The sequence below is a fragment of the Magnolia sinica genome, chromosome 4 (genome assembly GCF_029962835.1).
Source record: "Magnolia sinica isolate HGM2019 chromosome 4, MsV1, whole genome shotgun sequence".
NCBI classification, from domain to species: Eukaryota; Viridiplantae; Streptophyta; class Magnoliopsida; order Magnoliales; family Magnoliaceae; genus Magnolia; species Magnolia sinica.
In genome coordinates this window covers 76774897-76802596 of record NC_080576.1, presented here as the reverse complement: position 1 = coordinate 76802596, position 27700 = coordinate 76774897, and the positions used below count along the sequence as shown (strand labels likewise).

General features: G+C 40.6%; 2 protein-coding genes across 2 annotated transcripts; both read right to left on the bottom strand.

Annotated features, from left to right (window-relative positions):
- Window positions 1-5900: 5900 nt before the first annotated feature.
- Window positions 5901-6479, bottom strand: LOC131244173 (uncharacterized). Its single transcript, XM_058243821.1, has one exon. It carries the CDS (start codon window positions 6477-6479, stop codon window positions 5901-5903), a length of 579 nt encoding a protein of 192 aa, XP_058099804.1.
- A 1711-nt stretch (window positions 6480-8190) lies between these two features.
- LOC131244172 (serine/arginine-rich SC35-like splicing factor SCL30) lies at window positions 8191-8730 on the bottom strand. Its single transcript, XM_058243820.1, has 2 exons — window positions 8517-8730; window positions 8191-8399 (listed from the first exon to the last, which is right to left on the bottom strand). The coding sequence occupies exons 1-2, from the start codon at window positions 8728-8730 to the stop codon at window positions 8191-8193; spliced, it is 423 nt and encodes a 140-aa protein (XP_058099803.1).
- Window positions 8731-27700: the final 18970 nt, after the last annotated feature.

Below are 27700 nucleotides of genomic sequence, written 5' to 3'. Positions count from 1 at the left end.
TGAACTTAGTAAAATTCTTAAACCAGAATATCAGAGAGAGTTTTATAAAAGAGAGGGATATTTTCATATTTACAAACATAAATCGAAAGTCTTATATAAACTCCAAAGTGGTGCATAAGCACCCTTTACAAAGGGTTAGGTCCGTTGGGTTTAAACCCAACAGATGCGGACACACCTCTCTGGTTTAAAATGAAAAGGCGCAAGTGCGAGTACACTCTTACAAATAAAGTCCTGCGAGTACCCATACACACACACTCACACAAGTACACTCATACCATACCCGCACCCACGCCCACAGCTCCGCGTGCGCGCGTGTGTAGTCAATGGCATAGATTATAGCTATTGACATAGCCCCCCCACAGGACCAAATTCACATGCCCCCTGAAAGGGGCTAAAGCCCAAGGCAAAAAGCCTATCTTATATACAAAAGGATTGACTTTGTCAAATCTTATGTGAGACAAAACCAACAATCCAAAAACACCAAAATTTTCAAATGTGAAGGGAAATCGAAAATTTGAAAAATTAAATTTTTAATAATTATTTTGAAACAAAATATAACATAACCAACATGGATGTTGAACTGAAATAAGCCTCCTATTACAAGTTTACCTTGATAGGACAATGGCAGAGAGGAGGAAGTGTGCTAATGTCACATGTTTGAAGATAAAGCCAGGCATTTGAAAGATATAATGATGCAATCAGGCCTCCTGTGACCGGCATATACAAGCAGAACTTCACAAACTACAAAGAAACCTTATATTTTCACCTATAATTGACTGAATAAGCAATAAGAAGGAGAAAAAAAATGCTTCTTAGACACATAGGATGTATATGCATTGATAAGGTTGTAGTATAGTAGTAGAATTTATTTTGATTATGATTTTCTATATTCTTTGGTGTGCATATGAATAGATGTTGTTGTATAACTCTTAGACGCATTCGTACTGCCACACTAGTATTGTATTGCTAGAATATAATTTGATTGTATGTTCAGAAATAAGTTGTACAGTTAAGCAGCTATCCTAGGTTGTTGAGATCCACATATGAGACTCCCTCCCTTAGAGCTCATTTATGCTACACAAATCCAAGATGACTTGAATTGCAGACAGTTTTTGAAAATGGATCCCGCTAAAACCATTCATGTTGTAGTCGAGTGGAGAGAAGCCCATCCTTTCCAACTGTTTTTGCTTAGGAGCAGTGTCAAAACAAACACATCCACCAAATAAAAATTAAAAAATTGGAAAGGCAATGCTCCTCCCCTCTAGATGAAACGGTGTTGTTGTGGCCCACTGGCAAAAGCCATCCACAATTCATATCCTTCTTAGTTATGTAACACAAATAGGTCATTGATTGAGAAAATATTGAGGGATGAGATGAGTGTATCATAGCCCTTGATAGAGTGGAATGGGAGAACAAGAATCATGTAGCCGACCCAATTAGATATGATAAGGCTTAGATGAGGATGATGATGAAACAAGCACTTAGTGTTTCTACTAAATGAGTACTTAATATTTTCAAATTTGGGATTATCAATGATAGGCACATCCTGAGATAACAATCTTCTTCTTTTGATAGGAATTCAAAATACTACTAACAATCTTTTAGGAAAAAAAAAACAATCTATAAGAAACCATGTTGAATCGCTTTCCCATGTTAATGCACCATGCCCATAAAGGTCGAAGGTGTGAACAACCTAACCTATCCATTAGTCTTGATCTTTTATCAGTTGAAAGAAAAACCACATTGAAAGCAAGTCCAATACTAATTCCAAGCATGAGCATCGATTGGAAAAGCAACACCAAGTTCTCTCACATAATTGTTCAAACAGAGGATAGGACCAGAGCACTTGCGTTAGACAACTAAATAAATATCTCCAGCCAGAAATTTGGATTAAAACATCCGCCATCTATTTTTTATGGTCTTGAGAAAGTAAGGCAAATCATCTGTATAATGCAAAGAAAAAAAAATGGCTACAAAAACTAACAGGAAGTAGCACTAGACAAGGAAAATTTTCAGGTAGAGATTGAATCCAGGAAGTGGACATTATAAAAAGGAAAAAAAGAAAAGAAAAGAAAAGAAAAGAATAAAAAAACATCATTGCATACAAAGTACAAAGAAGTCTGTTCTACATACCATTTTTTTTAAAGAAAATTCTGTTTCATTAAGATCAAAGATCAGCATGTACAAAGTTTCGGGAATCCCAGAGAGCAAAAAGAAACTCTGGAGAAACCTATCATGTCAAGAGACTCTAATTGTTCCCAGGCCAACTTTGTCTAGGAAGACGAGGCCTCTGATGTGATCCGGGATATCCCCCATGGTGTTTGCGAAGAAAGTATTTTGTGACCCACTTCCCCTCTTGGCTAGGGCATCCGCAGGAGCATTCCCTTCACGAAGGGTGTGGGAGAAAGAGATATGACGTGAGTGGATCAATCCACGAATTCTGGACAACCAGTAATTCCATTTCCACCCCAGGGAGGCCGTGTCGTTAAGGAAATTGATCACCAGGTTTGAGTCGTACTCGATCACGATATGGTCTAGCCCATGGTTTAGGCCGTAGCTAATTCCGTCATGGACGGCTCTGAGTTCGATGAAGGTGTTGGAGCCAGTGCTGTAGCCATGGGAAAACGTAAATAGGAAAAGACCGGAGTCACTTCCATGAATTCCCCCACCACCCCACATCCTTGGGTTACTAAGGGAGGATCCGTAGACATTTATTTTGGCCCAACCGTTGGGGGGGAGGGGGAGCCATTTTACCAACTGGAATTGAGGGAGGGGGAGGGAGTTCGGCGGGAGTTAGGGCTGAACCACTGATAAGGACTGCTGTGGTGGCCCCTCATCTCAGTCGCGGTCTGAGACGTCCTGTCCGCAGCGCTGAATGAGGTTCTGTGGTCCCCCCTGATTTGGCCGATCCACCACAATATTCTAGTAGTAAGGTGACTAATGGAGGGTTATATTCTAGCAAACATTGCTGCATTTCTCATGCACCAAATTTCCCATAGCAAGACGCAGGGAGCCAGATTGTGGGTCATCAAGTAGGGGTTGTTGACGCCAAAGGCAGCCCACCGTTGGGAGAGTCGTTGCTCCACAGAGGAGGCGTTCATCAAGGTAACACCAAAAGTCGTGGCAACGAATTCCCACGGTGATTTCGCAATGCCCCCAGCAAGAAATAGGTGGGTGATGGATTCCACAACCTAGGAGGGCTGACCCAATGGGGGGGAAGAATCATAGCAGACACATCTCGAGGCCATTTGGATTCCCCTGGCATGAATTTGAACCTTAACCGGGATCACTTTCGTGAGGATTTTCCAGACAAGAGTAGAGATTTTTGGGGGAAGGGAAGAGTGTCATACCCATTTAGACCAATGCTTATAGGGTAGGCCATTTCTACAAAGATCCCATGCTGAGCAAATGGAGAATCTGCCAAAAGGGGTGAATGGCCAGAAAACTTCATCAGGGCTCGATGATAGGGAAAACCCAGCCTGGAAGATAAAGTCTGCCATGTTCTGTGGGAGGATTGAGAGGACCGCTGACGGAGGGAGAGGGGCCCAAAAATTGGTTGATCTTCATCTTGCTCATAAGGGGAGGGATTTGAATGGAATCTGTACGGTTCAGGGGACCCAAACCGGTCCAGTTTGTGGCCCATATGTTGCTGTCTCCCTCACCAATTTGCAGTTGCATAGAATTTTCCTCGACCGGGCTCAGCTGGAGGATCTTTTTCCGGATTGGAGAGGCCAAATAGGGCGGAGGCCTTGGGATAATCTGGTTACTAGAGCGACCATATTTCACTTTCATAAAAGAGCTCTAGAGGCTAATGTTGGTATCAGATTTGATGGTCTAAGCCATTTTAATCCTGAATACCTCAATTATATCCGATAGCTTCCACACTCCCAGCCCGCCCTCTTCTTTAGGATGGGAGATGAAATGCCAACTTCGCCAATGAAGCTTATGTTTCCTGTTAGACCAGCCCCAAAGAAAATTTTTAAAATAGTTTTCGAGAGACGCTAACACCTGGAGAGGAAGGTGAGTTGTAGCCAAAGAGTGCACTAGAATGCTTCTAAGAACGTGACGAATCAGCACCATTCTTCCTACATGGGAGAGAAATCTAGCTTGCTATCCTGAGATCCTTGCCTCAACTTTGTCCACCGGAGGTTGGAAAGCCACTGCCTTAAGTCTGCCAACCGCAAGGGGTACACCAAGGTAAGTGAATGGGGAGGTAGCAATAGCAATCCGGCTAGTCCGCTCAATGGCTTTAATCCTAGCCTGCGAGAGAGAGGAAGCACACATAAAAGAGCTTTTAGCGAGGTTGATGGATTGACCGAGGGTGATTGGTAATCATCAAGGAATTTCTTCAGGGCCTTAACTGAGGAGATGCTACCGTTGAGGAAGAGCAGAGTGTCATCTGCATATAACAAATGGGAAATGATCGGGCAGTTTCTTCTCAGCTTGAAAGGGAGGATGGACTACATGGCAATCTGCGATTTCATGCTCCGGCTTAGCACTTTGGCGGCAATAATGAACAGGGCTGGGGAAAGCGGGTCTCCTTGTCTAAGACCCTTGGATGATTTAAAGAACCCCGCTTCTTTGCCATTTATAAGAACAGAGAACCAGGCGCTAGCCCAGCAACATTCAACCAGCCTAACCCAACCCTGGCTGAATCCGAATCGAAGCAAAACTTTCTTGAGGAAAGTCCAATCGACTTTGTCATATGCTTTTTCCATGTCTACTTTCATGATGAGATTGCCACCCCTGGACTTTCTATTGATATCTCTAAAAAGTTCCTGCGCCAGCGTAATATGTTCAGCGATTGGACGGCCTTGAATGAATGCCCCTTGTTCGGGGGAAATGATGACCGGAAGGATGGAGCTGAGCCTCGAAGCAATTATCTTGGCTAGGATTTTGTATAGGCAGTTGCACAAGCTTATGGGTCTGAATTTTGAGAAGTTTCTGAGGGCAGATACTTTTGGAATGAGGCAAATGAAGGTGGAGTTAAGGGCACATGGGATGGCCCCACCTTGGAAAATATTTGTGATCACTTTTAGGATGTCCTGGTCGATTGTGCTCCAACAACCCTTGAAAAATGCTCCTGAGAATCCATCTGGGCCCACAGCTCCATCAGTAGGAATCGAACTCACTGCCGCGAACACCTTTTGCATTGTTGTTATTGCCAAGAGCTCAACATTTTGGTCATGGGTGATCAAGCGTGGGATGTAATCGAGGAGCTCTGAACGATCTATGCAATTGACAGCGGCACACTGATTGGAAAAGAATTCAACCGCAGCCAGTTTAATGGCAATAGGTTCAGTCATTGTCACCCCTGTTTGAAGCCTGATTGACCGAATTTCATCCCTTCTCTGCTTCTCTGTGGCCACAGCGTGGAAGAAACGAGTGTTTCTATCCCACATATCAAGCCAATTTACCCAAAATTTCTGCTTCCAGAGCACCTCTTCCATGTATTCTAAATGTCTCAGCTTGGTCGCAATACGAGCATAATTTTCCTGCTAATCAGTCGCCACATTCGAATTATCAGGCTGCCCTTGCAAATCGTTCTTAGCCTCCAAGAGTTCTGTTTCGGCCTGTGCTACCTGACGAGAGAGGTTGCCAAACACCTCATGGTTCCAGACTTTTAAGACAGATTTTACCCTTCTCAGTTTTAAGAGGATGTTATCAACCAGGTGGGCTGACTCAATAGATTTCCATGCTTCCTTTACCAATTCTTGAAAATATTCATGCATCAGCCACATGTTCTGGAAATGGAAAGGTTTTGGTCCTCCCATATGCCTAGGAGGAAATTGAAGTAGGAGGGGCATGTGGTCAGAGTTGATCCGAGGGAGATGCTGGACATGTAATGTAGGGAAAGCAATTGACCAATCAACATTGATGAGGACTCTATCTAACCATGTCTAGACTCGGGTCTGCCCGCCATGGTTGATGGACCATGTAAAGCGATTCCCTGAGAAACCTGCATCCATTAGCCCTGCGGAATTAATAACATCCGAGAACTCCCTCATACCTCCTCTTTCCGGAAGACATCGGCTTCTCCTTTCATTTGTCGTTGCTGTCGTGTTGAAATCACCACATGATGCCCATGGGCCTTGGATTGCGGCTGAGATGGTACCCATGAAATGCCATAATTGTCTCCTTTGGATCCTATCACAGCTATCATACACCACAGTGAGATGAATCAGATGCTGAAATTTTGGAACGGATGCTGCAAAAGAATTCAGTTGGTTAGTCGATAAAGTGACAGATAGGAACACCGGGTTCTTATGAACGACCCAGATTTTCCCTCCATCGACGATGTTGGAAACAAAGCAGTGAAAGCCCAGCGTAAGGCCCGTTTTCACTCTCTTGTCATTTCCTATCATAGGTTCAAGGATGGTAATGATGAGAGGATTAAATTTCTTGATGAGCCACTTTGTTGTTCTGATAGTACGAGCATTGTCAATCCCTTGAGCATTCCAAATTAGGATCTTATCCATCAGTCACACATCCGGTGTTAATGGCCCTTCTTTTCAATCTCCTTATCTTGGAATCACACAATCCTTTTCGAAATAGGATCCTCGATCTTCTCCTTGTGGTACAATCTGGGCCCACTGTAGCAAAGTCTTGCACTGTGGGATCTTTAGGATTGTAGGGAAAAGAAACTTGAATTGACTGGGAATTGAAATCCTCAGCTTGATTGCAGTGGCACCTCATTGGCGCTCTGTCAAAATTATGCACCTTAAGGTTGATTGGCTAATTGGATTGAGGATCCAAATTCGAGGAGAAATAGGGGGAGAGGTCCACTTCCAGATGGTGGTCATTACGGTCAGGGGTATTAGTGATCGAGGAGTGATGCGAAGGGTTTACTGGAGGGCTTTTCGTTCCTGATCTGAGAACATTAAAGGTGGGAGGCAGGTAGTCCTGGGAGGATAGCACGGATTGAAGGATGTTATCTTCGGAGGGAATATGTAGTTAGGAGAACAGATTTTTCTCCCGGTTCTCAGGGTGCCTAATCCAAGGGGAGTTTCCTTCTGATTTGGATCTTCTGTGGGACGTGCCTGTAGATCCCCGGTAGGAGACTGGAGCTTTGGCAAAGCATGACTGAGGTTCATCCATAGAGCTAGGAAGTGGCCCGTGGATGGAGATTGGGCAGATTAGGGCAGGGGTGGACAGAGAAGGGGGAATGTGGGGGGAGCTATTAGAGTGGGCCAAAGGTAAGGTGGGTGAGGGGAGCCTAGTGCAGGGGGAGACGTGGCTCAGCGGGCCAGGTGAGTAAGGAATGAGAGATTTATTGTGTTGAGAAGGGCTACCGGGGAGGTTATGGTTGGAGAGAGATGATAGGGATGGATTGAGGGATTGGGGGGCTGAAGCTGAGTCATTATCCCAGATGAGTAACTGGTTATCCGATCGAGGAGGGCATGCCCTGTGGTTACTGGTTCCTCTGCTAGCTCTGAAGAGAGGTTTGGGACTTGCTTGACTAGAGCCATCAACAGGCCTAGAATGTAGGGACTCTTGTGATTCACAGAGAAGCCTGTTTTGGAATCCGCTGTTCTCCTGAGCCAAAAGGAGCGGTTGGTGGGAATCACAGAGAAGCCTGTTTTGGAATCCACTATTCTCCTATGCCAAAAGGAGTGGTCGCTGAGGCCCATTCTCCTGTACAGCATTTTATTGAGCATTTGGTCTGCATGGGGCTGCTCCTTGTTCTACTGTTGTAAATCTTCTCAAGACCCATTCACGGGTACTTTCTACCCCACCCCTTTCCTTCCACTGGGATATTGGGATCGGTTAGGGGGGATTGGACATTGAGATTTGTTCTAGGATCGTAACTATAAGATAGTTCTCATTTCCAACTACCAAGTTGAGGACCCTATTTAGGTTTATCCCTGGTTTGAGATGGACTTTGATTCTTGTGAACATCTGGAAAATATTGTAGCCGCTGATGGAGTCGATTTTGGTAACCTGTCCAAAAATGCTTGCAAGATCCACTATGATAGATTCCATCCAGGCATGGGATGGAATCCCGAACAGCTGCAGTCAAAAAACATCTGAGCCAATCGTATCCGCAGTTGACCAAGGTGTGATTTCAAGAATCCCTAATTGGCTATGGAGATTGGTATCTTCCGAAAAGAGGAGTTCCTCTTTCGATTTGAAAGATATGAGGAAGCTAAGGGGGGTTATATGGATTATCTCTAGGGTTGAGGCTACAAATCAGGTCTTCCTCAGCTGCTCCGAGAGGAGGGTAACTGAAATCGCAGTGGACTTGGCCCGAGCCACAATGGCAAGATTGAGCTGAGAACGTTTCCGATAAACAGCTTGTTGGTTCACCATTATGGTGTAGTCTTCTCTATTCCCCACTTCTGTTTGGTTGATGGGGGCTGGGATAGGAGGTTTTTGAGTGGGTTTGTTTCTGAGGGTGTCTGTGAATGAAGGGTTAAAGGGGTTTAGGGGAAAGGGTTAGGGTTTAAGGCCTGGGTTGGGAGTTGCCGCTGGAGGGGAGATGTTGGGGCGGGCCACCTTGATTTGAACCATTATGCCATCAATTTTCCTGCCATCTAGAACTCCTATTGCCGCTCTTCCTTCATCTTCATACTGGAATCTGACAAAAGCATAACCTCTAGGTCTGGAGGAGTTTGGAAAGTAGGGGATGTAAATGTCATTGACCTTCCCATGCCGCTGAAAGATCTTGAACACATCCTCGTGGTTGCAATCAAATGGCAGATTCGCTACGAATAGGGTGAAACCCCTCATAGGGGAGGGGGATTTCTTGGTTCTCCCCCATGGGGGAGTAGCCTTTAGAGTAGCTTCCACTACCTGCTTCGGTGGGAGCAAACCCTAACACTCTAAGCTTCTTTTAGGTAGTGAAAAAAGGGGATTGCTAACCCTAACCCTCAACTGGATTTTCCATGGGCTTGTTCTTGCTTTGCATGATGGTCATGTCATTCTCCATCATATCCATGATCATCTTTGCATGTAGCGATGGTGGTGATGATGAGGGTAGCTCTAAGAGAAGGGGAGTGGGTTATGGCGACAATTGTGGCGGCGGTGGGGATTGTGGTGGTGGTGGGAGTTGTGGTGGCGGATGTCTTTAAATGGATGGTAAAATGGATGGTTAAGAAGAAGAGCATACAACATCAGTCCACATCAGTGAAACAAGGATTGGATGACTGAGATTCTCAGCATGTCACATCCATGGTGGACTCAACAGATCTATGGTCTGGATCAAAATAATTTGGCCTGGCTTGTTGTTCAACATACCATGTTAATCAATCATCTTGTGATAAAGGAAAAAGTTCTAATTTAAGAAAAGCACTAGCATTAGAACTTTGTTCCAATTGTAGTACAAGGACTCTAAAACATTCTAAAATTATCAAACTATTCAATTGTGAGACTTCCATGTACAACTCTATGGCTTCTAGATGTCATGAATTAATGTGTAATCTCAAACATATCCCACCATGAGTAATAATATTTCTAAAATTGGCCAAGAAGAAACAAGGCTTATAAGAGGAGAAGACCAATAATACACATATTATTTGGATATTGAACCTATCAGAGTTATTTTCAAATTATTTTTTTAATTAAAACAAGTTCTTCTAAACAGGTGGTTAGCATGTGGATCAAGTCAACGAAAGTTAGCATCATTTCCACTATGGTAGCTCACGTGTTCAAATGCACATGAATGTAATGAATGAACAACCAAGGGTCATATTCATCATACAAGTGTGGCCCATCTAACAAGTGGACTAACCTCATTTTTGAGAAGGGCTGCATGATGGGGCTATTGCAATTCATTCTCAATTGAATATAAACATTCTGATGCTTTAAAAACACTCATATATATATATATATATATAGAGAGAGAGAGAGAGAGAGTGGTGGTCTCCTGCGCACTGTCCCGTAGGAGACTTTCGTACGCACCAACGTAAGCTTTCTTAGATAGGTGGACTGGGGTGGGCCCATTATGATGTATTCATGAAATCCACCTCGACCATTAGGCCTGTGAGAGAAATTAAGCTGTGAGACTCCAACATCAAGTTGATACTTGATTCATATGGGTTACACGAAGGGTACAGGGTCCACCGTGATGTTTATTTGGAATTCACTCCAAACATTATCTACCTTATGAAAATTCATGTATGGGGACCAACTTTTATGCCCATAAGTGATTTATGTGAGCCACACCAAGTTAAACAGTTTGGATGGTGGGCATCCCTTGCATTGTTTGTGCATATGTGGTCCAACACAAATTATGAATGTCTTATGTTTGATCCCTATGGCTATGTTTTCCTCATGCACCATATGATTGGAGTTGATTTTACATACACATCATGATTGGGCCATCTCCGGGCCTCCCACCTTGGTTTTCCCACCCGTCTCATGCATGTTGACGTGATTCTTGCAAGTGGCAACTTATACTGGAAGGTGTTGAAACAGCAATGTGGACCCACCATGATACATGCATGATCCAGATTGTCCATCCATTTTTCCATATCATTTAAGGGTATCAGACCAAACTTGAGTAAGATCCAATTCTCAGGTAGGCCTTGTAAAAATCCAATGATATGCATCCTCTCTCACTTTTCCTCGGTGTGGCCCACTTAAATCATGAACCTGCATAGTTTATCAACTTTTTGGCTAAATTTTCATTACAGAATTAATCATCAGAATGGATTTCATGAATGCATCACAATGGAACCTAACCCCAGCCCAGCGTGTAAGTAAGCCTACCTTGGTGCGTATGAAAGTCTCTTGCTGGACGGTGCGCAGGAGACCACCACTCTCTCTCTCTCTCTCTCTCTCTCTCTATATATATATATATATATATATATATATATAAGAATCTCCAAACCAAATATGATTTGGGCGGGGCCCATAAGGAGGGGTTTGGCTAAGGACCTAGCCCATGGATATGGGGCCTGGGCTATGAGATAAAGGAATTAATTTGTCATGCTCTATCAGTCCAATCAGATCAATAAGAAGAAGAAAATGAGTCAATTGGAAATATGATGAAGCACCTAACATTATATTCTGATGCAGGACAATCACATGGGTCACCCACCCCGAGTGTGTCCCCACATCCCACAAGCTACCCCACACGAGCCGGGTGTGAAAATGTCCCTGCATTAATCACCTCCGGTGAGGAGTCTCAAACACGAGACATCCTGCTCTGATGCCAATTTGATGTGGAACAATTAACCACTTGCTCTAAAAGCCCGAACTGTTAGAGCATGGTGAATTAATCATTTTATCTCATAGCCTAGGCCCCACATTGCATGGGTTAGGACCTCGGCCGAACCCCCTTGTGGGCCCCAAATTATATGGGTCACCCACCCTGAGTGTGTCCCAACATCCCATGGGCTACCCCACTCGAGCCCGGTGTGAAAATGCCCCTGCATTATATTCACACGTTTATGTCAATATGATGAAAGGAAAATTGAAGAAGATAATTAGTTGAAAACTCTTGTGAAAAATCTTGTGAAAATTTTCAATGTTTCAACATACAATTTCATGTTAGAGACCTCCACCAACTACTCACAATACCCATGTCTATAAAACACAGAGATCACCAACTAGAATCAAAATTAACCAAACAAACAACGAAAACCATATGAAAATTCCCAGGAATCCAACATAAAAGAACATACGAAAGACCCCTTAATGGGTCCTCTCTGCAATACCCATGTCCAAAAATCTAGAAGTTTCAAACCAGGAGATAGGAAAACAAATAGAAAAGAACATACAAAAAGCCCATATGAAGCCTAGAAAACTCCAACCAGAAGCAAATCCACAGGCATCTCAAACCAGGAGATTGAATAACAAACAAAAAACATATCAGATTTTTCCAAATTCAAAAAAGATTTACAAATAAAAAGCCCATCTGAAGATTGGAGATCGCCTATATCCATGCATAAAAGCCCAAAAATCTCCAACCACGAGCAAATTCACCATATTAAGAACAAAACGCATACAAGTACTTCCAAGGCTCCAGCACAGACATTCTCGAGTTCAAAACTGATTTGAAGCATCCATCTCTAAAATAGCAGAAATCTTAAAACCTATAGGAGGGAGGGAGGGAGGGAATGGAAGGGAATAAAATCAAGGACAGAGGGGTGTTTTGGTGAAATGCCATTGTGGTGCGATTTTGGCTAAGATCTGTACCTTTTTACAGTGAGTAAAAGAACCAAGTCTGGCCGAACCTAGTGCTCTGCTTGTGCAGGATGGACAAGCACAACAACTATGGTTTTCAATTCATGCCAGAGGATGGAAGATAAAGAGAGAGAGAGAGAGATCAAGTGGAGAGGGAGTGGCGCAGAGAGAGAGAGAGAGAGAGAGAGAGAGAGAGAGAGAGTCAGCGACGGGGAGAGGGAAAGGGCTGAATGAGATTAGGGCATTCATGATTTTGATTTAAAAGGGACCCTTTTCCAGCGGCCGGCTTTGGTTCGCGCCCGAAAAGGGTTCCATCCACTGCTGGTTTTGCCCTCATTTCTTGAGGTGACTATGCCCTTTTACGTGGTCCAATTGAGTCCAATTGAGTTTTAGATCCAGCTCATTTTTAGTCAAATGTCAAAAGGAATGGACAAACTAAATTTCTCACCTAGAATCTTGTGTAGGAACTTCCTGTGAAAGGCTTTTGGTCGGAAATCTGCGTCCGAAGATTGCCGGGAGCTAATTGGGTGCGGCCCGGCCTCACCCAAGATGGTGCCGGACTTACATAGGACTCACCATCATGTTTGTATTCTACATCCGCATCATTCATCCGTTTTTTATAGCGTTTTAGGGCCTGAGCCCAAAAATTGAAGCGGAACAAATTCTCAAGACACAGACTTGGATGAAGGGAGCCGATAATATTAGCTTGATCCAAAATTTGTGTTCCCCCCCAAAAGTATTTAATGGTGTCATTTCAATTCACGACATCTTGTCCGTTTCAGATCAGCAACTTTTTCATTTTTATGACCGTATACTAAAATGATCTAGAAAAATGGATTGACTGTGTGGATATACAACACATACATCAAGGTGGGCCCCATGGTACGACATTACCCCAGTAAAATGCCTAATCCACTCCTTCCCCCCAGTAAGACACCTAATCCACTCCAATTTTGGAAGGATGCCAGATAGGTGAGGTCCATTGTGATGTCCGTGAGAAATCCACCCGATCCATCTATTTTTTTAGATCATGTTTGGGTATGGGCTCAAATTATGGACAATTTTGTAAAAATTGTTAAATTTCAAACAATTTTTTGAAATAAAAAATTTTGAATTCAATACTAAATATCAATGTTCAAGAATTTTTTTTTAAACAGTTTACCAAGCAAGCATTTCAACACTTATGAACACTAAAAATGAGCAGACAATGGATCCATTATTTAAATTAATTTCAGACCTTTTTTATTCAATTTATAACCAAACGCACCCCAAGTCTATTTTAAAGCAAAATGTTGAAATCAGAATGGGCTTGAGACGAGATTTTTGCTGATAGTGCATTTTGAATATATATTTTTTAATAATAAATATTGTTAATTAAAGGATAAAATTAAAAGCAACATCCTTTGATAAACGAGTCTTGAGTGCCTGATTTCACCAAATTTATAAGAATAGGGTATTATAAGAAATTTCTAATCACACAAGATTATTAGTTGGTTCTGAAATATGGATCCATATCCATTTAAAATGGCTCAAACCTTTTAGATACATCTCTGGCACTACGCCAAAATCATGAATTTATGACGGACTAAATCCGTCGTAAAACCAAATAAACGACAGATTTCGTCCGTTGCGGTTTACTGAGTCGTTTTTTTTTACCAACAGATAAAATTCTTCATCTAATCTGCGACGGATAAGGTCCGTCCATCGTAGTGACGGATAAGATCCGTCGCAAAAATTTAAAAAAAATTGTCATCATTAAAATTATTTGCGACGAACTTTAAATCCGTCGCTGATTTTCCGTCTCTTAAATCCGTCGTCTGATCTACGACGGATTTGGTCCGTTGCTAAAATATCTGTAAATTTAAAAAAATATCATCAAATTTTTTTATTTTTATTTTCGAATCTTACACCAGATAGTCATTCAAAAAATAATTCAATACAATTGTTTAATAAGAATTCTATTCACAAAATAAATCCTATTCACATGATAGTTTAATAAGAATCCTATTTATCAAACTAAAAAGTTCGATCATACTGAAATTAAAAATTCCCTACCAAAGCATTATATGATACCTCATATAACAACATATAACCATTGACTTGCAAAAGCCTACAACTCCCTAATGAAATCTAATATATATTTACATACTTCTAAGAGATGGGAGCTTTTGGTGGGACACTTCTTTCTTCTAGAGCACTTACAAAACATGACAAAATCAATAATTATCACAGTATTTCTAGAAGACAGAACATTAATTAATTAAATACAAATAGAAGAAAATCCTCATTGAGAGTACATGAATGTTTGAAGTTGTTTTTGTATCGATAAAAGACTTCATTGTCCTCCATAGCAGCCTAAAACCAGGTCTAGCATTGATGATAAACATTCGGCACAATGTCTGTACAAGAGCAAGTCCAATGATATAGGTAAGCACTATCTAGATGCACATTTCCATTAACAACTCGAATTCCTATTTAATTTCTGGTCTGAACCAAATAATGATTACACCTCATCTCGTCCTTTTCAATACCACACAGATCCATTTCTGTCCTAATTTCAGTCCCCAATTAGTCAAGTGACTCATTTCAGGTCAAATAAAAAACGATAAGACTGGACGGCACCAAGTTGTATTGGACATCGTTTAAAACCATGTTAACAGGTGGGTGATGTGGGGAGTGTAGGGCTAGAAAAACTTTGTACATAAGAAAAATGAAAAGAGGAGCAGAAAATAAGAGGTAGAGTAGAATTGTGACATCAAACTTACATTTCATCTTTTTAACAAGCTCAGCTCACCCATTATAGATGCAACCTCCTAAGGAAGTCTGAGAGCCTTAAAGAAGCATGAATTTTGTAAGAAATAAATGCAAGCAGAAGGATACAGATGCACCAGATAGTATGCTTGAATACCAAAAGAAAAATTGGAGAAAGTGATGCCAAAGCAAAGCCAAACCTGATATCTTTAGCTATCACAATGTTTCCATCTTCAGCGCCAAGATGGCGTAGTACCACTTCTACTAACCGGCCATCACAGTATGCATGCTGAAATAACAAAATGCATGAAATCAAGCCCTAGAAAACTGGCATGCTGTAATGAAACAATTACCATAATAGGTATGCTACAAGTGGAAGACACAAGACATGGAACCCATAGCATGCAATTATCCGGGGAAAAGGCAATGATCCCTCCTGCCCTCTCAATCCTTTGAAAAGATTCACACAGGATACAAGGAAGCTAGCACTTATAAAACATGACAAAATCAATAAAAACATTTTTGTGATGGAGTTCCACATTAAATAGAGATAATTTGATTTCACTACTAATAGACCATCGATGCCTCTAACCAAATGTTGCAGAGATAGATGTTTCATATGATAAACAGATCATCAATGCCACTAACCAATAGTTTGCACGGCGTATCCCTTCTCATAGATTACATTTGTTATCTATCATGAAACTTTATGAAGAAGCAACCGGTTCCCGCCATGGAATTTTCAATGGGATAAGCTTCATAATGCTTGGACAAAGATCTATCCTAACTTTCCATACAGTTTACAAAAACTTACAGGGAAAAAAAGGGATACATTAGTCTGGATTTAGGATGCTTAAATCTTCTTTTCATGTCAGTATCACATTAGCCTAAGCTTCACCACATTTGGTCCTAAATATAGATTTGACTAGCTGCATTTTTCTGAATAGAACATCAACAGCAAGGCCAGTTGATGAAACATACACACAAAATCTGGTAGGTCATGAAATAATCTCAATCACAATTTAACTATTTCTTTTAAGTGAATGGAACATTTACGATTCAATTTGGTTGTGCATGCAAGACAGTGTAAGTGAAAGATTGACTAAAAGAAAGGTCTAAAAGAAAGATTGACTAACCAGAATTCATGCAGGGTCCATGCAAAATGTTCCAATTCCCATCATGAGCAACACATCAATGTTGAAATTTCAGTCCGTAGATACATCCAGAGAAAAAGTACAATAACGATCAAATAGATCTTTGATTTTTTATTTATTTTTTAACTCAAAAGTTGAATACTCTTATACTTCAATTGATAAAATATCAATTAATAATTTATATAATTGTTAAGTTGATAAAACCAACTTCTATATATGATTCCACAATGCTCTAAAATGGAATTTGATTTATTTGTGCAAAATCTCTGTAATGTACAATATTACCATAAATTTAGTCAAGTCCGTGACCTAGGTCCATGAGGATGAACTTCCTGTGACAACTTGGCGCCCATGAGAATGAACTTCCTGTGACAACATGGCACCATGTCAAAAGAATAGTAGCACACTAGAAACCTCATCCTATAATTTGAAAACAAAATCCAAATATATTCACATTACATCCATAATTTGAAGCATATACATGTATTAAAACTAGTCATGTATAAAACAGGACAAGAATTTAGTTCCTAGCACCCTTACATGCACATCCAAAAGCAATTTCTTCTGCTTTGAATATATTCACATTACATCCAAAATTTGATTCACTAAATACAAATCAAACACTATGGAAGCCGTTTGTTATGTCAAAGTATTGAACAATCAGATAACATGATACCATATCAATATATTGGTCAAAAGAAAAAAATAATAATAAATAAAGAAATAAAGAAAAAATAAAAATAAATCAATTCAAAAGCATCGTCCAAATATCTCACCTCATCTGGCTTCACAACATCAACCGGCATCATGTGAAAAAGCTTAATTGCCTCACCAGATTCCCCATTCTTAGCATAGACTTAGATCATGGTCGTCCATGCTACCACCTCTCTCAACCATCTGATCAAACAGGCACCTTGCACAACCATATTTAAGTGGTAAAATATGGGAAGCTACTTTTTCAAAGGGAAATTGAATCTACTATATGCCTTTAGTATGAATATGGAAAGATAGAAAAGAATATGGACAACGTGGACATAATTCTAGTACTTGAACAAGCCGTGCGTTTCTTCTCTGTCCAAGATGGAAGGACGGTCACATAATGCAATACCTGAGAGACAAAGAATGAGAAAATCAAGATAACTCAAAGATAACTGTGAATGCTAGCATTTCAATTGAAGAGTTACAAGTTACCTCTCGAAAGAAGGTAATTGGTTGAAATAAATAACTTTTTCTTTAAAAGATACTTATTTAATTTTGATATCCAAACAAATGGGGCATCTAACACATACTTGGCATTCTCTTCATCTTTTTTCTTTTTTTTTGTAAATCTAGGATCATTGCTCTATTGGGCCCTACTTGGATGGATAGCATTCACAATACAAGGGCTACTTTGGTTTTCACATTCATAAACAATTTCCCAATGGTCCACGTTCACACACACAAGTGGCTCCCTGAGGAGTGGTCCACCTGATTTCTGGACCAGGTCATCTACACAGTCAGTCACACCTTACAGTTAGCTTAGATGTCCCACATGTGCTACGTGCAACCAGTTTTCCTATTTAGTGTGCTTCCCTTGTTATTGGGTAAGCACCTTTTGTACATATTTTTCTCCAAAGCAATTTGTATAAACATTAAGAAAATACCTGTAGGAGGAGTTGCAAATTCAGATGCATTTTGGAGAATCTTCTGTCATCCTGCATTTGCTTTAATGCAAAACCACCTGCATTTAAGGAAATCAGTTTGATGAGTAAGATTATTATTTCTTTATGATCCATCCAGGTATAGGCCCAGTCAGCATATTCCCAGTTAAATACCTAAATGAAGGAAAAAAAGAAAAAGAAAAAGAAAAAGAAAAAGAAAGAAAGAAAGAAAATCCCCACTTCATTGTTATCAAGGGTAAGCATAGACTCAAATAGCAAATTTTCATTTAATAATGTTAGACTTACATGAAATCCACTCTTGCAAGGCTTTCAAATGAGCTTGGAATATCGCCAGTCAGGCTATTAAAGCTGGGGTCTCTACATGGAGAAAGCACGGTGATAGATAATGAGCCTGTAACAGAAATATTTTTTTAAACAGTTTTTTCTAACATGAGTTTCTCTCTGTTTTGCTTCAAATCTGAGATGGGACAGTAACAATATTTGTTTAGAAGAAAGATTGAAAATAGAATACTAAGAGCAGGCAATGACTGATGCTCTAGTCACTCCAATCTTTAGTAAGGAAGTCCAATTGCAAATGGCTATAGGTAAATATTCTCACCATCTCCACTGCGGGACACCAGTAGCAAATCTTTAGCTTTTCTTTTCTCTTTTTTTGGATGAATTATAATTTTATCAATGCAACGTTAAAAGCAAAGAGCTACTAAATGTTCAAAAAAAATTAATAAAAAGAAAAAAGAAGCAAAGAGCTATTTCAATACAACAAACTCCAGCTAAATTAACTAAAAGAGTAAATGCCCAAATCTGCAACAATCAGCATTTGTCTGCAAATCTTTAGCTATTGATGCATATTTTCACCTAGCATTTGAGCCCACCATGTCCTAAGATTGAACAAAACATGAAACAAAACTACTGTGTTTTGAAATGGATCATTTCCCATAGCACTATTTGTATCGAAGAAATAACCTCTTAATAGTACCCAACTACTTAGTGCAGCTGGTTATACTCATTATACACATTGGGATAGAATGCGTCCATCCACCACAAAGCCAAAACATTCAAACATACATATTTAGGACCACTATAAGTCACAAGTGCTTCTAATTCTATACTGTAACCTTGGCAAATCAATCTATTAATCTGAACCTTCTAGTTGCATCTGCCCCTAATTCGAAGGTTGTCATGCAAACTTCACCTTGATTAGACCATTGTGGCCATCCAATCTATAGCTTATGGTTTGATGGTGGAGATTTTTTTGAAGAGTTTGTTCAGTCAACCACAAATTTCAGACGTAAACACATTTCAGCAAGCACTCATGTGCTAACATCCAACCAAAAGCCCAAAACCATATATCAGTAAAGAAATCATAGTTATCTGTGGATACAACCAAAAACAAGAAGCATGAGAGTTTCAGAGATCATAATAGAACATCAGAGATCATAACAGAACATCACCCAACTTAACTTGAGTCACAAACTGAAAATGTCAGTGTATAGTTTAAGTGCATCTGCAGTCAAGACAATGCTGACTGGCCAATCTACTTTATAACCCAAAGTGATAAAATCAAAGGCATGGACACCTGCAATGATGACATAATAAAAGCTCAATTACAATGAGAGAAACACAAAGGACAATCAATCAATAACCATACAATGCATTAAACTTATGCTTAAAAAACTGTCAAAAATGTGCTAGGAAATGTATCTCCAAGGTGCAAGGAGCTTTTGTATATAGCAGACAGATTATAGATGAAACTTTGATTGCCCACAAGTGCATCAATTCCCAGTATATGGAAGGCAAAAAGGGAAATAGATGAAAGTACAGCAGCTACCATTGGCCTTTTTTCTTTAAAATGATAGATATAGATTCTTCAAAAAACAGAGAAGACGGGAGAAAGGAAAGGCACTTTCATAGCAACAAAAAAGCAAAAAACAAAAAACAAAAAAGCAAAAAGAAAGAAAAGAAAAGAAAACCATCTGTCAACATACCCCATGTCTCTGCAATGAGAAAAAGAGAGATGATGCATAGAAAAGGCAAGTGCATTTGAATTGTTAAAATGAAAGCATTACATTTTATCCGGTCTTGAACTATCCAAACAGGGACAACTTACAGATTTTTATGCACCAAGGAGCACACTGTATCTATGCCTGGCCACATAAAAACCCTCAAATGGGTAACCGATTGTCCTAATCTATATACAATCACATCAAAATTAGTAGATTAAATGAACATAATTCAAAATACAACTCATTTCTAAATGTAGAATCAAAGCAATTAACCATGTAGAAGCATATGTTGATAACAACACATTTCTAAATGAAACTCTACAAAATACATTACAGATACCATAAAACAAGACAAAGCAAAGAACTGGTAACTAGAGTTATTTTCCTGCAACCAGTCTCACCAGATTCCAGCACCACCTATTCTCCATACATAAATAGATAAATAGAACTAAGAGCATGACATTGAATAAAATATGTGAAAGGAAAGTATGTGATATTTTCAAGCAGTGTCTTTCGTGGATGGTGGCTTTTGCTAATTTTATGAATCAATCTAAATGTGATTTTAAATAAATCCTAGGATTTACCTTTTCAAAATTTACATTCCAACATGGCATACCATATCCACTAAACCATGGGATTTATAGACAAACTCCGACACCATGTCATCATTGCAAAAAATCAATTTCATAATCCTAAAATCAGATTGGCTGATAATGAGAACCCTTAGCACATATGTAACTCAAATTAAATCACCTAAATCATCAAACTCCGCTCTATATAATTCACAAATCCTAAAATCAGATTGGTTGATAATGAGAACCTTTGACTGTGGACATTTGTTTGTTGAATTAGAGGAATTAATAAATTATTATTTATTTTTTCATTTCAAATGTCCTTTAGCTGTCTCTCAGTCTGCTAGTTAGGACATCAATCTAGTGTAATATTTGATAAAGGATCCATATAAAGTGGACCCCACAATTTCAATGGCTTGATTTGACTTCCATTTGTAGCATATGCATTAGTTTTTATTGCATGTCTATGAACACTATCAGCATATGAAAATTCTGATTTGTCAAAAAATTCTAAGTTAATTTCAAGTCTCTAAATGACCTTCTTGAGAAGGTGAAATGACCCAAATACATTTCATCTGCTAGAGCTTCTTCTTCTTCTTCTTCTTCTTTTTTATCCCACACTTAAAAAAAAAATTAGAAAAAAAAAAAAAAAAACAAACAAACAAACAGCGGCAAACTTGATTTCCTCGAATTTCCTTAAATTCATTTGAGCTAGTGATTTAAGGTTGTTGCTGTGTATGGTATTATGTGGATATATGACTTGTCCGAGTCAACTTGGACTCGATAGAGTCCAATCCAGTTTGGCACTGCTAGTCAGTATTGAGAACAACAACAATATCATCAAAAATAGATTGTTTGGCCTTTTTTCAATGTGAAGCATGAATTATTGCTTTATTATCTTTCCTAACAGGGTCTTTGGTTGCACCAAACATCATCAAAAGCATCCTTAACCTATTGAAGGATCATGATTTCATCTTCCTGTGTGAGAGATTTTAGGTGCATTGGCCACGGACAGTCGGCCAAACAATATCAATGGCTTGGATCACTGAACCATGGGCTAGTACAATTGTGCAAACTGAAAGCCTACCATATGAAGTCTCTTTGTTCTAGACTTCTTTATCTTGAATCTCTCTCATTTCAAGCCAATTCAATCTGAGCTTTCAAGTTTCCACAGCAACAATTGTTTATTTTCGGGTGCACTGCCCGGCAATGATGTGCGCTTCACATTGTGTTTAGTTGTTTTATCGGATCCGAAGTTATTTGGTTCAATGGCAATCTATAATAGAATCATGGTTACCTAGATTATTAGTGATTGGAGCAGAATAGATGAAAGAAACAGAACACATCCCACAGTCAATGAGCTCATGATTCTCTAAAACACATAAGAAAAACCTACATCATGTATTATTCATATATCCACATATTACTACACAACACATGAGAAAAACCCACATCATGCATTATTCATATATCCACATAATACCATACACAACACATATAACTAGTAGCATTTTTATTAGAGAGATAACAATGTGATTTAGGGCCCAGGGTGTTGCTTGTGGAACCTGACTTTGGGCTAGTGATTTAGGGTTGTTTGGATGCACCACCTCAATAATGTGAAGTAATGCGCCCTAAAATCCCCAAATTCCTAAAATCCACAAATTGTTAAATCCCCAAATCGCTAAATCCCTAAATCGGTATTGAGACTAGGAGAGATTGGCAGAGATTGAGAGAGATTGAGAGAGAAAGAGAGAGACACTCACAGTTGTAAATGCTAGCCTTCAACCGAGCTTCAAAGAGTGTAACGCCCTGAAAATCAAGGGTCGAGCATAGACTCAACTCCTGAGTTTCAACGCATCACTTATGTAACATAGATAATGATGATTAAATGTCGTCTGAAGTAGTGCCTTAAACATAAATGGGATTATACCAAAATAGCATATCATACTCCAAAGGTAATTAAAGTACGCTAGCGAAAGACTGTGATACGTATATAAACTATTCAAAAATAATAGCAAGCCGTCAGAGTATGAATGTCACTAGTTTAAATAATTATAAGTTCAGTTCCAAAATGTATAAAATAAGAAAGTGTAATGTTCTCTATCCCAAAACCCTGTAGCCCCGTCAGCGCAACTCCAGGTCTACATGGACCTGCCAGAGAGTTGCATATAGGAGAACTCCACCTCGTCATCGTAATAGTCCGGCTCTGCTTCATAAGCATCATCATCACCTGCAGCTAAGACAGAGTCTGGTTGGTGTGTACAACACCGTCCCAGAACGTGGGAGTGAGTGATCAACTCAGTGGAACTATGAAGCAAAGGTTAACATGTTATCAATTCAGTCAAGCAGTAATAATAAAGTAATATAACACTTATGTCCTAAGTACTCTTGTTAATGCAAGAATGGTATGTTGGAATGATGCATGCCCTCGCCTGCACTCCCTCTTGCGACAACATCTTACGATTGCGGCATGCACCACTCTTAGTAAACATGTACTTTCTCGTCAAAGCATCGTGCAATGCGATGCATGATCGTGTTATCCAAGTTCTTAGTTAGCCCTTTTTCATATAGCGGGATTGAGAAGCTAAGGCACCTCCCTTTATATTATATACCCAATCATTGATCCATTTAAGGTCGTCACTCCTAGTCATTCACATACGATAGATGATTCCAAGTCGCCATAAAGAGGCTCGTCACCTCAGTGCAGGTCTAGTTTATACTCTAGTTTACTACGGAGAGGCTCATCACCTCAGCGCAGTTTAGAGTATGCTCGAGGTCACTATGAGAGGCTCGTCACCTGATTGTAGGCCGACAGCATGAATATAGTGTCCCATACCAACGTATTTGGCTCACGAGTCTGGGTTGCTCATTGGACACTACGGGGAGGCTCGTCACCCCAGCGTAGGCCGAAAACTCGACCACGGTGTCCCATACCACCATGTCCAACTCATGAGTCTTAACGGATCAAGGTACCAAGGTTAAACGGGTTTTCACTGGTGAGTTTGGTACCTTAGATTCAAGCAGTAGAGTCCATACATGGTGAACATATATCGGGTCAATCGGGTTACTTGACGAGCTCACTAGTATGGGCGTACATCGAGATGATCGACATGAAGTGCGTAAGCACTCCGTGTGGCCTAACCACTGTCGACATCCAACGTATGGCTCGGATTCATCGAACATGTCCTATGTGGCGAAACAATCCTCAGCCACTAACTCAGAAGTCATTACCGATTGCCTGGGCTACATTGTAGCCCCAAACACAATACAAATAACAGTATACGAAGGTATTAACTAAGGACAGCATGTGAAAGCTAAAATCAAATATAAATCTTACTCTAAGAAATTCAACAAAACACATACTACACATTTATCGTACAATAGCATTTCATCCCTAATTCACATAGTAGTAAAATAGGTTATATGAAGGATTCTATAACCATAGATAAAGGAGTTGAGAATCTCATCTCAACACCCTCATTACAAGCTTTTAAACAAGCATTTTCACATTCAGGCATTTTATCAAACACTTAGGCTACACATATCATATACATGTATTAAAGTAATTATAACAGGCATTATAGCAAATCCCTTTTTCAAGGGGTTCACCATACATACAATGATCATGTATTGTTAGTCAATCAACATGGCAAGCATAAATCACAATTCCATAGCCATTTAAACATTTTAACAAACACATGGAATGCATTAAAAGCAACATAATTTACACATATACGTATTATATAGAAAACGTCGTATCTATGCACGTGTGATAGCAATCAAGTTAGTCATAAATCATTACTGACATTGAAAGCCTTGAAAACCATAACCTAAACATTTATAATCCGCACCTTATGATGATAGACTTGTAACGAATTCAGTTCGTACACTAAGTCTTTATCTACGACACGACGACCACCATAGCATGAAATAGGTTAATTATTTCATCACTTACACTATTTAAAACCCTAAAACAGATTAGAGTTAGGTTTTCTTACCTAAGAACAGAATCAGAATCGCCAGAATAGCGATACGGCAACGGTGGTTAAGCACGTGGAGTGGCAGGGGAGAATCCCAGGAACAAACGCCAACACTCTCTCTTCTTCTCACTTTCTTCTTCTCTTTTCTCTCTCTTCCTCTCCTAGGGTTAGGAATTCGTATGGAATGAGAGAGGGGTGGGTTTAGGCCCTTATATAGGCCCAGAAGTGATGAGAATGGCCCTAGGGCCATGGTATACTTAGGTTTAGCCAAAGACTAGCCGTTTCAGTCCAATGGAGCACATCTAGAGGCCCCTTTTCTGCATGCAGTTGGACTTAAGCTTCCTGACATTAGATCTAGGTCAAACTAACTTTTCAGTCTAATCGGATTTACAGATCGACCGTGGCGGACCAGTTTTAGTTCAACGGTCACCGATACTCGATCAGGGCCACAAGTGTACTGACATGTGTTGGAAATTTTTCCTGATGCAAGGGTGTGATTTGGTTAGATTCTGATGGTCTGAATCCTTAGATTTGGCCTACAAGTGAAATGACTCAACTCACTTAAGTTTCAGTTCGTTTCCTAAAGATATTCGCGTTTCTCACACACTTCGCTCCGGGCTCAAGTTGTGCGTTTTTGGATACAATTAGGACTTGATTTCTGAGGTAGTAGTCAAGTCCAACATAGAGGTCATAACCGTATGGTTTCGTAGTAATCGAACTTTCGACGCGCGGTCCAGGTCCGATACGGAGTCTCAAGGTGCTCCCGAGAGCAACCGGGTTTAGAGATTAATTCTAGATTTCAGGGTAAAGTAGCATCAATGATTCTGCACGTTTTGGGTCGTGCATATCATATTTAAAGTGATTAGTACTAATTTCACAGGTACTCTAGTTTAGCACTAGCTAATTCTCGTCTAATTTCAAAAGGATTTAGTCCTGAGTGATTTCTACCTGAGGTGATACTCGGGTCTTTATACGGATGTTCCGAGACGTTACGATCAACCCCCCTTAAAGAAAAATTTCATCCTCAAAATTAGTACCTGTTCGTACTCCTCGAGAATCTGAGGGTAGTTCTTTCGAACCTCAGCTTCTGTTTCCCAAGTAGTCTCTTCTTCAGTGTGGTGTGTCCACAGAACCTTCACAAGTGGAATCACCTTACTGTGCAACACCTGCTCCTTCCTATCTAGGATACGCGTCGGACACAGTACATAGGTAGCATCCTCACTCAACTGCACTTGCTCTCACTTGATAATGTGAGAAGGATCAGGAATATATTTCTTCAGCATGGACACATGAAATATGTTGTGCACGCCTACGAGTGATGTGGGCAAAAAAATGAGGTATGCCACCACACCCACTCGGTCCAGTATCTGGAATGGGCCAATAAATCTCGGCATGAGCTTCCCCTTCTCTCCAAACTGAAGGACTCCCTTCATCAAGGAAACCATCAGGAATACATGGTCCCCAACCTCGAACTTTAGCTGCCATCGCCTCGTATCGGCGTAGCTCTTTTGTCTGCTTTGTGCTGCCAGAAGTCGACGCCTGATAATGTCAATCTTCTCTGAGGTTGCTTGAACTAACTCTGGACCAATCAAGCTCTTCTTGTCAACCTCTGCCCAGCAAGGCGGTGCCCGGCAGGGGCGCCCATACAATGCCTCATAGGGAGCCATACCAATACTCGCTTGAAAACTATTATTATATGTGAACTCTGCATAAGGGAGACAATATCCCAACTGTCCTTGAAATCCAGCACACAAGCTCGCAACATGTCCTCTAACACCTAGTTTACCCATTTTGTCTGCCCGTCAGTCTGTGGGTGGAACGCGGTACTGAAATTCAATTTCACACCCGAGTCTAGAAAATAGATGTGAATCGTGTGTCTCGGTCCGACACGATCTCCAGAGGAACTCCATGCAGATATACAATCTCCTTGATGTAAAACCTAGCCAATTCGTCTGTTGAGTTCGAAACTCTAATAGGGAGAAAATGAGCTGATTTCGTCAATTGGTTTATGATCACCCATATGAAATCATGCCCCTTCCTCATCTTCAGTAGCCCCGATATAAAATCCATAGAGATGAAGTCCCATTTCCATTCAGCTATGGGTATGGGCTGAAGCAGTTCAGGAGGTCGGTGATGTTCGGCCTTAACCTGCTGGCACGTGAGACAACGAGACACATAATCTGCTATGTGGGCCTTCATATTATCCCACCAGTATGCTCTCTTCATATCTCGATACATTTTCGTGCTTTCAGGATGCATCGCCAATTTCGAACTTGTGCAGCCTCGGGAACCTCCTGTCTCAAATCATGAAGATTCGGGACGTATAGGCGGCCATGGTAACGTAAGCCCCCATCCATACCAACTCTCTACTCAGCGTCCTCATTGTCGCTAACCTGCTCTCGAAGCTCAGACAATCGTCCATCGTCCTTCAAGGCCTCAATAATCCTATCATCAATAAGTGGCAGCACATGAACATGCGCGATGCTCTAGAACGGCTCCTCCACAGTGAGCTTCTACTCAAAGTCTTGCACAAACTCTACCATACCCCATTCTGCCACCATCAGTGAAGCTGCAAACACTATGGTCTTCTTGTGGCTCAATGCGTCAACCACAAGGTTAGCCTTGCCAGGATGGTAGGAGACCTCAAACTTGAAGTCTTTTAAGGTTTCCATCCATCGTCGATGTCTCATATTCAGGTCCCTCTGGGTGAATATGTACCTGAGGCTCTTGTGGTCGCAAAAGAGCTCGAACTCCTCTCCATAGAGGTAATGTCTTCAGAGCTTCAATGTAAATATGACAGTCGCTAACTCCAGGTCGTGTGTAGGGTAGTTCTCCTCGTGTTTCCTCAGCTGTCTCGAGGCGTACGCAATCACCCTGTCCTTCTACATAAGGACACAATCCAGACCAACGTGAGACGCATCACTGTATATAGTATACTTAACCCCTTGCTCTGGCAATACTAGCACAGGGGCAGATGTTATCTTGTCCTTCAGCTACTTAAAAGCTGCTTCTGCCTTCTCATTCCAGGCAAACTTGAGATCTTTCTGAGTCAGCTGTGATAACGGCCTGGCAATCTTGAAAAAGTCCCTAATGAATCGACGGTAGTAACCTGCCAGAGCAAGAAAGTTCCTCACTTTAGTAACCGAACCGGGCTGCTCCCAATCCTGAACTACGGCTACCTTAGCACGGTCCATAGCTATCCCTTCCTTGGACACCACATGTCCCAGGAACTTGACTTTTTCTTTCCGAAAGTCGCACAATTTCTTGTACTATGCGAACAACTGGTTCTCCCTGAGAGTAGTAAACACTGCCCGCAAGTGTTCCTCATGCTCTTCCTGACTCTTGGAGTATATCAGAATGTCATCTATAAAGATGATGATGAATCGGTACAAGTACGGTCGAAATACCTGGTTCATCAGGTACATGAACATGGCTGGTGCTTTCGTGAGT

What these genes read in the sequence shown, in the direction of transcription:
- LOC131244172 (XM_058243820.1), bottom strand. Translation starts at nt 8,730, where the DNA reads ATGAGGGGTTTCACCCTATTCGTAGCGAATCTGCCATTTGATTGCAAC. An exon ending in AGATGGCAGGAAAATTGATG is followed by an intron (nt 8,400 to 8,516) that starts GCATAATGGTTC and finishes CTTCATTCACAG; the next exon opens with ACACCCTCAGAAACAAACCC.
- LOC131244173 (XM_058243821.1), bottom strand. Translation starts at nt 6,479, where the DNA reads ATGGATAAGATCCTAATTTGGAATGCTCAAGGGATTGACAATGCTCGT.